This window comes from Nicotiana tabacum, chromosome 22 (assembly GCF_000715075.1).
Source record: "Nicotiana tabacum cultivar K326 chromosome 22, ASM71507v2, whole genome shotgun sequence".
Classification (NCBI taxonomy): domain Eukaryota; kingdom Viridiplantae; phylum Streptophyta; class Magnoliopsida; order Solanales; family Solanaceae; genus Nicotiana; species Nicotiana tabacum.
Genome location: NC_134101.1, coordinates 58,693,601 through 58,708,023, shown reverse-complemented (window position 1 = coordinate 58,708,023; position 14,423 = coordinate 58,693,601). Strand labels below are relative to the sequence as shown.

Below are 14,423 nucleotides of genomic sequence, written 5' to 3'. Positions count from 1 at the left end.
ACATAATATATTACTAAACATATATTTACTTATCAAAAATTTAACAAAGTAAGATTAAAATAATATTTAAGTAATAAAAAATCCGAAAAACCCGTTAAAACCGAACCCATCCAAACCGATATAGTTGGGTTGGTTCGGTTTTGATAAAAACCGAACCAACCCGATCCATGTGCACCTCTACTCCAGACTTAGGTTTAGATTTTCATAAAAATCATATTAAGAAATCAGATTTAGAATTTGATCGTAGATAGTATGAGTTGGTACTCTTTTTAACATCGTTGGTAGTTAGTCACTTTCCATGTCAAGTTGATTATTTTTTTCTTTTTTTATGTCAAGTTGAATTAATTTTCATGTTTTATGTTTTCCTCTGTGCTTGTCCATCTCAGTGAAAGAGATAAGAATAGTCTGTAGACACCAAGAAATTATAAAAATGTGACTAAAACTTTTGTTAAAATGTGAGTATGCGTGCATGCAGATTTACAAATGGTTATGGCTTTTGCCTCCTCGTTCGGGAACTGCAGTAGCAACTTTGCTGAAGCCAAGGCTGCATTGTTTGGAGTTCAGTGGTATATTACAAATGGTTTTTCTAATATAATTCTTGAATGTGACTCACTTCTGATTATCAACATGTTGAATGGATATAGCAAACCTCCATGGCATCTGTTGGAAATTGTGTTGAAAACTAAGAACTACATCAACATGGCTAATGTTATAATTCAACATGGATTTAGAGAGGTCAATCAAGTAGCCGACGCTCTAGCAAAATGGAGTATTGAAAATCCAGATCATGTATTTACATCGGTCAATACTCTATCTCAAGGAGCTAATTGGGACCATACTGGTGATTTGATGCAAATGGCCTCTCTAAGACATAAGCATAGGAAAAACCGCTTTTTATGATAGGATGTCCTCTTTTTGTTAAGTTACCTGTTGTTAATCCTTAGCAGGTTTTGTAAGTTTTTGTAACCTTTTTATTCACATAAGGAGGTAAACTAGGATAGTTGATCTTTCTCTCTATTGTAACTGATTTTTTGGATGAATAAAAGGAATACGGCACCTACGGCGTTACTTTATTTTTTTTTCTAAAGTCTTGCATCAATAGTACTTAAGATGTGAAAAGCTTGGAAAATTTTGTCACAACCAAAGCTATGGGTTCGATGAACCCATAGTACACCAGCGATGATATTGTAGGACTCCTCTTATTTACACTTTTAACAGTAACGTATAACCTCACATTCTCCCTATGTTCCTATACAGTCGGCTTACAAACAAATTAGCCTTGTCATATCTGATCCTGATGCTTGGGAGTGCCATTTTTCATATGATGAGTGTGAATTATCCATTTAAAAAATAAAGTAATTAGTAGTGACATGCTACAACATGCTAACATTGGTTGTATTTTTTTATTTTTTTTTTATAATTGTCAGTGTATATAACTTAAATTCCAACTTTATAAATGGCTTGATTGTGAACATTTTTAATATCGTCAGTGAGTATAACATAAACTCTAGTTATATTTATCATTGAAGCAACATACACAATGCTCTAAAAATCAACTAGGTATAAATAGGAAAGCATACAATAAATGAAGTATTGAATCAGAAAGTTTGATAGATACACATGAAACGTTGAATATACATACAATTGTCCGTTGTTAATATTAAGTATTTGATGTCAATGACGAATATACATACAATTGTCCGTTATATAATTGAAAAAGTAGCTAGCAACGTTGTATAATTCGTACAGGAAAACCAGTTTTCATCTTAGATGTTAATGACGAATTATAGATAGGACTAAATCCGTCTGAAGGAACGATCCGAAATCTCTTTAGAATAGTAGCTGCCACCAGCTTTATCTGCCTGAAAGCAATTTCTTTTCCAAGACAAGAAATTCCAATTTCCTGTACTGGAGTATTTCAACAACCAGCGCTCTGGGCGGAAAACTTCACAATCCGAACCCCATAATTCTGTTGATCTCCCCATTGCAAGAACATGTAGAAAAATGGTCATTCCCTTTTTCAACTTTGTTCCGTCCGGCCAAACATCGTCTTCGGTCACTTGCTTCAATTCAAGAGGAACTGGTGGGTATAGTCTCATGCTTTCACAAATCGAAGCATGTGTATACACCATTTCATTCAAATCATCATCATCTTTCTCTTCGATTTCTTTGACAATCTCCTTTTCTACTTGTGGGTGACTCGAGACTAGCCAAAAGAACCATATTAGAGCTGAAAACAGCGTGTCATCACCAGCCAGGATGAAATTAATACCTGTATCTATGACAAACTTCTCATCAACTACTACATTGTATTTGAGAGCCCTTGTTATAAATCTGTCAAAAAAATCGCCTCCCTCATCTATGGAAGAGTTTTGCATCGAAAACTTCTCCACCTTTCCCGCGATTCTCTTCTTTACATATTCTCTGAGTACATCTACTGCATACCTGTGAAGTCCGATTCAGAACATAAATGTGTAATAGAAAAATAATTACTTGAATTTCAATAAATATTGAGTAGTAAAATTTTGAACTCATAATTTAAAGTGCGTCCAATGAATATTCAAGGAAACCTAAAGGTTGAACATATCAAATTCAAATTTTGAATATGCCTCTAGTCTGCATACCTGAGATTCTCTTCAGATCCAATGTTGAGAAGCTTTTTAGCTTTCCACAAGATGGAAGGGCAAGTGAACCTTCTCATACTGATCTTTATTGCAGTTTCAAAAGCATCTATTAATGGTTTCTCAGGGAGAGATGGTAACAAGTATTCTGGATCATGGCTAAAACCTACCTGGCATAGAATGTCAAATGTAAGCCTATGAAATATGTCCTGGAGGTCTAGAGTAGCTTTATCTATATCTGCCCTAGAGAATAAAGGAATAAGACGGCCAGAGAGCTCTTTAATGGTGGATGATTTTACTCGATAACGAAATGTATCCGCGTGGAATATATGACTGAGGAAATGCCTTTGGGTTTTCCATTTCTCTCCATCTACAAGTAAAAGTCCATCCCCTAATAAGTCTGAGAAAACAAATTGCATGGTAGGATCTTTGCGATAAATGTGGAAACGTGTCTTAACGATATGCTTGATAATAGAGGGGTTTCTTGTCAAGACGCATTTTTTACCAAATGGTCCTTTACGCATTTCTTGTACTTGCATCTTTGTAGGTCTCGTCGACTCCACTCGTCATCTGTTAGTTTAATCAATCTATATATTTGACATGGTACTACCCTTTTTTTTTGTGTGGCTAAACAGATCATATTAAATCGTGACTATATACTTAGGTTTGGAGGCGGGATGGTGGGATATCTTCTTTTAGTTATTTTAGATATTACACCATTAATTGTTACGCTCCTCATAGGCTTCTACAATGGCAAGTTCTAAAAAAGGCCTATGTTTAATGATACCTTGGCAAATACCAATTTTAAAATAAAATAAAATGAAGGAATATATATAAGTTAGAGCACAAACTCACATACTATATGCGTTTTTCGGCCTCGTGTTTTGAGAAGAACGGGTGGAAATAGATGAAAAACAGAAGCAACAGAAATATTATTGCTGGGACTGGGAGAGAAAAGAGCAGACTATACATATTTTTTCAGATAGTTTAATCAGATAGCAGACTATAGTTTATTTTTGAAGGTCTCGTCGACTAACTCGTCATCGATTAGTTTAATCAATCTATGTAATTGACATACTAGTTTTTTTTTTTGGCTAAACAAATCATATTAAATTCTAAACAAGGCGTACATGGCGGGATATCTTCTTTTAGTTATTTTAGATATTACACCATTGTCACACTTAGAGGGATGGCAAAAAAGAAGGCTTTACACTGACAAATTCTAAACAAGGCGTACATGTGACACCTGTAAAAAATTAACTAAAAGTAAAGTGATATATATAAGCTAGAGTATAAGCTCACACGTGTGCTTTTCGGCTTGATAATTAAGTTGCCCCAAAGGAACAAATCCGTAAGATGTTGGGCCAAAACAAATTAACATCTACATGCCGGGGGCTTGGACTTATATCAACCGTTTTCTTGGACCGGTAGTGAAGCTATTTTAATCATTTGCTTTTTTGTTTTTTTGTAATATATTCATTTTGATAAATTTAGTAAAAATACAAGTATAAGTTAATTTATAAGGTTGTAACTGTTGCATGTGGACAATCTTTTTTCTATTTTGTGATTGATTCATTTTGATATAAGTTAATTTGTAAGTTTAGTAACTAATGTAATTTTTGGTATATGGATCAATGCAATCCGGTCCAAAGTCAAACAAGTTGCTTGATGAGAGAAGAGAATGTCAAAGAATTACTACGAGAGAAATGCTGATTTTTAAAGGTCATATCTGTCGTAAATATTTTTTCGAACACTACATAAATGCGGAATACTTTGTGCATCCGTTCGCCCTTTTAAATCTATTATAAAATAGATCGAATTCGTCCTAAATTTGAAATTAGTGACGAACAACAACTAGTGGGGTATGGCAGCGTTGAGAAACTTCTCTTTGATTATTACAATACGTTGTGCCATTGTCATCGCGCACTTGTTTTACAGCTTCAGTCCCAATTTCTTAATTACAAGCTAAATTGGAGTATTTCTTTTTGTCATCCATCTTAAAAGTTGACACATTTCATAATTAGAAATTAGATAATTTCACAAACCTATTTTGTTATTGACATGATTTATTGTATAGTATCTAAAATCTGTTGTAGTATAGCTGGAAGAAAGTTAATCGTACTACACGTCTAAACGTGGCAACATGTGTGGATACGCTAATTCCTTGATTAAACTGAGAGAAAAGGCAAGCACTATTTTAAATTGGTAATGTGACAAATCCCTATTTTGAAGGAAGATATTGGTCTATAGCTGGATGCACATGACTTTCATTTTGTACAGAAATGTTCAAATGTGTAGAGGTCAAAGAAGGAATTGGGATAACCAGTTAACGCAAAATACCATTAGTTTACAGATAGCTTGAAGCCTTGAACCAAATGAAACTCGACTCAACCAAAATGGAAACTGTAGTGACAATTCATCAATGTGGGCATGCCAGGGAAACTATTGAAGGAAAGAATATTTAAAGCCTACTCAATTCCACTATTCTTACAATTATATATGATCTCTCGAACGCTTACTAATCAAGTGACAATTGATGTTGTGGATAACACTCTTGTTTCCATGAAGCAATAAGTGAAGATTTGCCATGCATATGTCGTCCACAAAGCAATAACTCTCGATATACTTAAATGGCACTCGGTGGGATTTGCAAATCATTAGAATGTAGATGCTCCCTTCATTTCAGTTTATAACAACAACAAGATACACAGTCTTATCCCACACCGTGTGGTCTAGGGAAGGTAGTGTGTACGCAGACCTTACCCCTCTCTTCATTTCAGTTTATTTGACATTATTTTCTTAATTACTAGTTCCTTCGAAAAGGATTAATACATTTTTAATTTGGACACTCTAACTTTAATTTACGATTTTATTCTTAATGAGAATTTTTTATAAGCACACTATTAGAGTATCTGTGTCCGAACCAAACTCTATTAAGAATATTTTTTTTAATTAGTCCAATGACCCAGGCTTTCACCTTATGTGGTGATGAGGGATCTGGCATTAATCCCTACCTTGTTTATTGTAAAATCAAGAAAAGATACAATAACAGGGGACATAAAACCAAAGCCTCCTGATAAATTACATAATTGGAAATCTACTACTAAGACATATCTAGTACATATAGCAAATCCAGCAAAGAGCGCAAATCTGTTATATGTGCTTATATATCCAAAAAGAAAAAAAAACAATTTCTCCACATTTGGGAAATAAAAGCATATACAACTGCAGTAAGCTACCTTGCAACAAAGAGCAGACTAGCTATCATCTCGCAACAAAGTGGTTCTTGATAATTTTATGTCTTAGATTAGGCAACTGTATCCTGTCAAGTTTGTAATAGCCGAAATCCTGCTTAAGGAGATTAATGTCATTAAAGATCATAGCCTCATGTATCTCATGGCTGCATTTAGCGAGGATGTCTGCCACATTATTAGATTCCTTGTAGCAATGCCTAATAATAATATTGTGAGTTTATATGAGCTGCTGTGCCTCCTTGATGGTACTGTCGATGTGCCACGGTGATTTTAAATTATTGTTTAACATATCAATAACCAGTTTTGAGCCATATTCAAAGTATAATTCTATCATATCCATTTGAGTGACACATTGAAGGCCTAATAAAGCAGCCTTAACTTCTGTCACGACCCAAAATCCATTGAAGGTCGTGATGGTGCCGGACACCGCTGTCAGAAAAGCCAAAAATAAATACTTAATTTGATTGTCATTATAATATTTTTGAAATCATATTTCCTTCAATTAAATAGTAAAAGATGGAATTTATAGAGTAAATAATAATATTTTTAACAATTCCAAAACAGTGCAACCCATAATCGCCCCAAAACCCGGTGTCACAAGTGCATGAGTATCAACTAGGAATATAAAATAAAATACTACGTCCGTCCGGAATATAAATTGGACATGAAAAATATAAATACTCTGAGGGAGACTAAGTTGGCTGCAGGTCGTACTATGGAGTGCAGCTCACCTAAGTCTCTGCATGCCTACACGCCCCTGCTCTCACAAGGCCGCTAAACATAAATGCACCTGCACAAAACAATGTGCAGCAAGTGTAGTATGAGTACATAAATCAACGCGTACCCAGTAAGTATCCCGCCTAACCTCGAAGAAGTAGTGACGAGGGGTCGACTTCGACACTTACTATGGGCTATAAATAAAATGTCAATGATATAATTACGCATGGATTACATAAAACGGCTATAAGCTCAATATCATGAAATAAGTAAACAATTCTTGTGTTGATAAGAAATTTCCAAATTTATTTTCGTCCTTTAACATTTTTTGTATCCCGGGCCAATGAAAGCAATATCAATTATTATCAATTCCAAAAATATATCATGCGCAAATCATGCTGAGGTCGTACGACCCGATCCAACATAATATTTACATTGTGCACTGCCGAGGGTCGAACGACACGAACCATAGATGCATCTATCTGCTACCGAGGCGTTCGGCCCGCTCCACAAAAGAGAAAACACATTAAATAACCAATTCTAGATTTGTTAAGGGGAAATATTCCAAAATTTATAACATTCTCATTTAACGGTCAAGTAAATGAAGTTTAACCTTTTTACAATTCCTTTATCAAGTTTCTAAATGTCTTAAACAATTAAATTAACAAGTAGGGCGCAAACATCGCAAGTACAATATGATATAGGTCCTAAACTACCCGGACATAAGCATAATAGTAGGTACGCACGGACTCTCGTCACCTTGTGCATACGTAGCCCCCACAAATAGAAACACATAATGATTTGATTCACCTATGGGATTTATTCCTCTTACAGGATTAGAAAGGAGACTTACCTCTCTCCGAAGTCCCATAACCGGCTCTAACGTCTTTCCAATAACTCAAGTCGATGCCCAATGCTCCAAAACTAATTAATAAATGTGCGAATCCATAAATATATACTCTAATACTCCATATAATTCAGTTTATAACAATTCCTAACTCCGCTTGAAAAGCCGATAAAAATCACCTTCGGGCCCACGTGCCCGAATTCCGAAAATTTTCGAAGATAAACTTTACTCATGATACCACGAACTCAAATATATAATTTATTCCAAATTTTACGTCTAATTTCGTGGTCAAAATCCTAAAATACCAATTTCTAGGTTTTTCTTCAAAATCCTAATTTTTCACAAATTTTCAAGTGTAAATCCATATATAATCGTGGTATTTAACTTGCAATATGTGAGAATCACTTACCTTGACATAGATGGCGAAAATCTCCCTTCCAAGAGCTCCAAACATTGCCCAACCAAATGAAAAATGGAGGAAAATGGCCAAATCCCGTCTTTAAAACTTCACTAACCAGGTCCGCCCTTCTTCGCGATTGCGAAGGCCAAAGAAACACTGCCTCCAAATTTTCTCTTCGCGTTCGCGACACTATGATCGCATTCGTGAAGGCCAGCTGCCCAGACCCCTCGCGTTCACGTTGCCTTCTACGCGTTCGCGTTGCCTTCTACGCCTTAGGCCCATCTCCCCCCTTCTTCTTCGCGTTCGCGTCGCCTTGGCCGCGTTTGTGAAGGCCCACCCAGCTCTTGCCTCACGTTCGCGTCCACTTGCTCGTATTCGCGAAGGCCAACACAGCAGCCTCACAAATTTCCTCTACGCGAATGCGGGACTTCCTTCGCGTTCGCGAAGAAGGACACCAGACACCAGCAACAACAGTCCAAAACATCTCGAAATGATCCGAAACCACCCCGATACACACCCGAGGCCTCTAGAACCCCGTCCAATCACACTAACCAGTCCCATAACATAACACGGACCTGCTCGAGGCCTCAAATCATATCAAATAATATCAAAATCATGAGTCGCACCCCAATTCAAACTTAATGAACTTTAGAACTTTAAACTACTACTTTCGATGCCGAAATCCATCAAATCACGTCCGATTGATCTCAAATTTCGCACACATGTCACCTTCGACATTACGGACCTACTCCAACTTTCGGAATCAGAATCCAACTCCGATATCAAAAAGTCCACTCTCGGTCGGACTTCTCAAAAACCTTCAAATTTCTAACTTTACCAAATGACCCCCGAAATGGCCTACGGACCTCCAAATCCACATCCGGATGCGCCCCCACTACCATAATCACCTTACGGAGCTATTCCCAAACTTGAAATACCAAACGAACATCGATAATATTGAAATATAATTCAACCCAAATTTAAGAAAATCTTCCAAAATTCCAACTTCTACAATAGGCGCCGAAACGCTCCCGGGTCATCCAAAACCCAATCCGGATATATGCCCAAGTCTAACATCATCATACGAGCCTGTTGGAACCTTCAAATCCCAGTTCCGAGGTCTTTTACTAAAAAATCACACTTTAGTCAATTCCTCCAACTTAAGGCTTCCGAAATTAGAATTCTTGTTGTGAACTTAAAGGGGGGGGTGGGGGGGGGGGGTTGTGTTGTGAACTTATGATGGGATTAAGGGAGGCTATTGAGATGCTAGTTCCCAGTTTGTTTAGATCATGTACCTAACATCTTTGGATAGAAACAAATAATATTGACAGTAAAATGACAGATAACTAGGTTTATAACTGAAGAAAAAAATATGATACATAACAATAGATACTCCAAGAAACCAAAGGCTAGCTTGTACTAGTAAATAATAAACAGAATTATGTACCTTACTACTTGATCATACTAAAGTGCCTAAGATACACTTCAATCTTTGACTAAAGCAAACAACATTATATATACTGTTTACAAGAGTGTGCTATCTCATGACAAACCACAATTTTTCTAACATTAAATCCTATGAGTCATTTTAAAGGCTCTCTCTTCTAAACAGTAGCAATTGGAAAGAAAAGAGATACAAAAGATCCATTGATCCAATATATGGTATTCCTTATTTAATTGATAATGACACTTGACATTTTTCTGAGTTGTTAAGGTAGAATACATGGTTTAGACATTCATGCTTTAAAAGAAGTAATTGGAAGATGATGTAACTTATAGATTTACCCCATCATTGTTGTATTCTTCATATCTACTTATGTTTTATTATATTATTTTATTGGACCTTTAGTAAGTGTCGATGTCGACCCCTCGTCACTACTTCTCCAGGTTTAGGCTAGACACTTACTGGGTACGCGTTGATTTACGTACTCATGCTGCACTTCTACACAAAATGTGCAGGATCTGACAGGTTCATTCGATGATCACCTTGGCGTGTATGTGCACCTGTTGAGGAGACTTCATGTGAGCTGCATTCCAGGCTACGCATCGCGATCCATCGAGCTGCATTCCAGGCTACGCATCGCGATCTACCGAGTCTCCATTCTACTAATTATTTTTTCTATCTTATTACATTTAGGACAACTGTTGTATTATTATTGTACTCCTTAGAAAAATACTCATGTACTTATGACACCGAATTTTGGGGGTTCCTACGGGTCGTTGATGTAGTTGTGTAAATATTATCACTTACTTTGAAAATCTATTTCATATGATTTCATTAAGGAAAAGTTTTGATTTCAATTACTAAAATAGGTAAGTAAGTTGATAGATCACCGTTGGCTTGCTTGACGACGGTGTTAGGCGCCATCACGACCTTTAGCAAATTTTGGATTGTGACAGCTTGGGATCAGAGCGTTAGGTTCACTTTGGTCTCACGAGTCATGAGCAAGTCTAGTAGAGTCTTGAGGATCGGTACGAAGACATCTGTACTTATCTTCGAGAGGCTACAGGGATATTAGGAGCACTTCCCTTCTTGATTTCCTCATCGTGCGGTTTGATTCCATTGAGGCTTGTGCCTTTATTTCCCTCATACTCAATCTTATGCGACATGAAGCACTTGCTGTCAATTGGACGTCGAGTAGTGGTATTGATACTGCAGATGTAGTGCTGGATATTTTCCCGGCGTGTTCGGACGAGTTATTATCATCACCTTGCGGAAGGTTATCTATCCTTTCAGATCAGTATCTGTACTTCCTATGGTTTTGAGGCTATGTACGGATTGCTAGGTTGTTCATGAGTTGTTATCGCACCGTGTTGGTGTAATGGTAGAGTGCTTATGTATGGATCGCGGCAGTGAATGGCTCGGAATGAGAATTTCTCAGTACATGATTTACAGGTTCAACATTTAATCTCAGCAAAGGAAAGGTAATCGGACGGGGGATGTTCAGGTTTTAGTTGATGGAGTAACGAGACTAGGTATCTTCGAGCGTGGTGGAATTTTCGTTGTGATGCGGTGTCGTCGTCCTTGTTTGAATGCATTATGGTTCGTCGGCATTATGGTCTTCTTGAGTTTTGCCTTCGGGGTAGGGTGTTGTGAAATGGTACCTGAGAAGCGGTTGTCAGAGATAGCGGGGTGCAGCGGTTTCGAAATCGAAGGAGTGTTTCTAGTGTTGACGGCCCGAGAAAGATGATCTTCTAAGAGGTTTAGAGTTGATAGCAATTAATTAGTTCCAGTGCTATAGGTATAGATTTGATTTAAGGCAACATTGGGGCAGTGAAGTATGAGGAAGGACACGACGGAAGGTGTCTCGTAGCGGAGGAATTACTAGCAGGTCAAGTATGAGAAGCGGAGGTCGAGAAGTTACTTAAAGGAGATGGTTGACCGAAGTGGGAGTGTTAGAGTAGTATATGTATTCTGTTGTAGGATAGCCACATATCTTGAGGAAGATTCGAGCGATTTTGGAGGCATGGTAGAAAGTGACTAGGTCCACGGATTGTAATTTGAATGGTGATTACTGTGTGAAGAAAGATTGAATATGGTAGAAAGAAGTTTGCCTAAAATAAAGAGGGGTGTAAAGATTTGATTATCATTTCGGATGCACCATGGCTTTGATTTTGGAAGGTATTGTTGAACTTTCAGTGGACGCCAATGGGGAAGGAACATACTTATACAGCCGGTGGGCGAGCATGGGCTCAGGAAAGTTTATTGATTACATGATAGTTGTACCTAGTGCAGCGTCGTTGGAGTATGTCAGTAAGGAATTCCATAGGTGGGTTACCTCCTATGAGCAGGTTAGCGGTTGCATGATGTTGATGAAGCTTCTACGAAGAATACTACTTGCTACCTGGTATGAGCTCGAATATATGATTGAGACTGATTATTCAGAATGTTCATGAAAGGCTTAACAAGGGACTTCGAGGAATTTGGCGGGTTAATAGTACGGGATCATAGTAATTGAGAATGAGGAATCGTTATGGGCTCTACATTATGTGATGTTAGCTTAAAGCTAAGTGGGGGAGCCCCACCATCTACGATTGGATCGCGTGGTTGTCTGCTTGTGCGGTTTCTGGTTATCGGTGTATTGGTGGATTATTTATGTCTAAGGAAAAGGAAATGTCAGGAGTAAGTTGAACAAGGAACTCGATGAATGTGTGTTATACTTTGCCTTATCGATTGAGGTGAAGGATTTGGGAAAACTGCGAGTCTATGTTTCTTATGGATGTAATGTACAAGGAAAAGAATTCAGCTGGTTACTTCTTTGAGAATGTGTTCATGTGCTAGCAGAGCGTTGAAGTTTGGTGATATTCGGGATCAGGTCAGAGTGGGTGACTCTCAACAACGGTTCTAGTGGGTTCAAGAATTTAAGTGCAATGCCTAAGGATTTCGGGTTTATCATGTGGTTAAGGATCGAGTTTTCATAGTGGATTATGAATGGGACTTAGAACATTATATGTTATCATCGGGTATACGGTGCAGTATTGGAGGAAAGGAAAAAATAGCTTCGGATTCGTGGAAGGTCTTACAGAATGGGTGTACCCGTTGGTGATGTTATTGAGTGCATAAAGAGGGTATGCGATGGTTCATGAGTATTGAGACGATGTGGTCTCGTGATGCATGTCACTCGGGATGAGTGCGGATTGAGTTCGTTATGTTGCGAATGGAGCTATTCTTATTTCTAAGACAAGTCAAGAGTAAATTGAAAGGAGTTGGGTTGGTTAGTAATAGTTGAATCGACATGATTGTGGCAATGATCAGTCCCTTCAGTGTGTGAAGTTATACATGTGGTTTGGGACGTACGTGCGGCTTGACAGCCACCATAACTTGATTGATTTAGGAGGTATTTGATTCAAATGGCCTTGTTGGGTAAATAGATTCCGGAAGAGTTATGGCGGTTTAGGTCACGACTTGAGGTTTGTATTTTCTGCGGTTTGGGAATTCGGTTGCGTGTTGCATCGGTTCTTCTGAAATGAGTTAAGTGAAAGGTTTCTAGCCAATGAAGTGTTTGTTCTACTGGTAATTCAGGGGTTATGATGAATTCTTATATTCTCTCGTAGTGGCATGATGGGTGTAGTGAGCAGCATGAGAATTTGAAAGTTGAGGATCAAGGTTGCGGTTTTAGTGTTGATAAGAATGTTACGAGCTTGGATGAGCAGGGAAGAATTCAAATGTTTAGAGTGAGCTGGCGTTATCTTAGTATCGCCTGAGCATGGTGTTCTGTGGAAGAGGCATTGTGTATTGATTGGCGGATTGTGATTTGCCTTACAGAATTAGTACGGTTGGTGGTATGGATGTGCAGACTTTGATACCTGAGCGGAAGGTCATGGGAGCGTACCCCACGGGGAGATTTGTATAAGTGTGGCATGTTAGTCACTTGATTGTTAAAGATTAAGACCAAGTATGGAGATTATGGTAACATCGCGAATGCGAGAGCTTATGACTGAGAGGCTCCCTATTCCTTGGGTTGTGGCCCTTGTGAGTTTGTTTTGGATTTGACGGTTGTTCTTATGTGTCATGACTAGGGCCATTGTGGATCTTTAGAAAGTTATTAGCCCAGTATGGTATGATCAGAATCGGTGTGAGATCCGTTGGTATGACTAACGTGAGTGTGTGCTTTACGTCAGGTCGAATGTTATTTCCGCCATCAGCTATTCTATGTAAATCTCTATTATTCCATGTGGGTTGTGAGACGGCTTGATTATTCGCACACGTGTTGAGGTCCTATGTAGCTTGTGGTGTTATGTGAGCAGGGTGGCTCTCGAGATACATGTCATTTATTGCACCTTAGTTGTGCTTGGGGTTCGTAACGTATGGCGTTATCCGTATCCCTAGGATTTGGTATTATGCACTTGGCGTGCTTGTGTTCGATATTCAGGCATTTCGTAAGTATAAGCGTTACGGCTTGATATGTGTGTTTTCTTCATGATTGTTATGTGCGGATCAGGTGGCACGCAACCACGGGCATGTTATGTGGATCGGGTTGCACACCGCAATAGTGTCATGTCGGATCGAGTTACACGCCACAACAATGAAAGTTTGAGCATAGCTCCTTACACATATTTTGTGTTCCATGTTTTCATCCCTGAGGTAGGTTCACAGCATCTATTCGGCCGATTTATTCGTTACGTGGGCTTGGTAGTCCTTCTCCAGAGTTTGTTTTCCTTATGTATCGCATTCGAGTTGGAGCTTATTGGCGCATTATGGGCGTCATATAAGATTTTTGGCAGTGTCTGAGATGACTTATTGCCTGAGCAGCTTGTACTGGGTGAGACGAGGTTATTGGACCTGAAATTTGAGCAATCAGATTTATATAAGGTTCATTAAATAGAAAATATCGTTATTCAATTCAGAATGAGGTAATGGTTCTTGTCAGGAGGAGATACTCCATGAATTATTGATTCGGCAGGTGGTTATGAGTTTCTACGCATCTCTTTTGTTGTGGCAGCATTGCGAGAGTTGGAACAGGACTTACATGTATCATGAGGTGTATTGTGGGCATCAGATTCGTGGAATCTCAACTATTGTGGTCGGGGAATGTTATTATGGACAACGAACTTATGTGGAGCATGGTGTGATTTCGGCATAG

The 14,423-nt window shown here is 38.2% G+C and overlaps 2 protein-coding genes across 2 annotated transcripts; one reads left to right on the top strand and one right to left on the bottom strand.

Annotated features, from left to right (window-relative positions):
* Positions 1 to 483: 483 nt before the first annotated feature.
* On the top strand, positions 484 to 900 carry LOC142175879 (uncharacterized). The gene has a single exon (XM_075242886.1). It carries the CDS (start codon positions 484 to 486, stop codon positions 898 to 900), a length of 417 nt encoding a protein of 138 aa, XP_075098987.1.
* Positions 901 to 1,672: 772 nt separating this feature from the next.
* Positions 1,673 to 3,125, bottom strand: LOC142176630 (cytochrome P450 94A2-like). Its single transcript, XM_075244686.1, has 2 exons — positions 2,625 to 3,125; positions 1,673 to 2,445 (listed from the first exon to the last, which is right to left on the bottom strand). Exons 1-2 carry the CDS (start codon positions 3,038 to 3,040, stop codon positions 1,797 to 1,799), a joined length of 1,065 nt encoding a protein of 354 aa, XP_075100787.1. The 5' UTR covers positions 3,041 to 3,125; the 3' UTR covers positions 1,673 to 1,796.
* Positions 3,126 to 14,423: the final 11,298 nt, after the last annotated feature.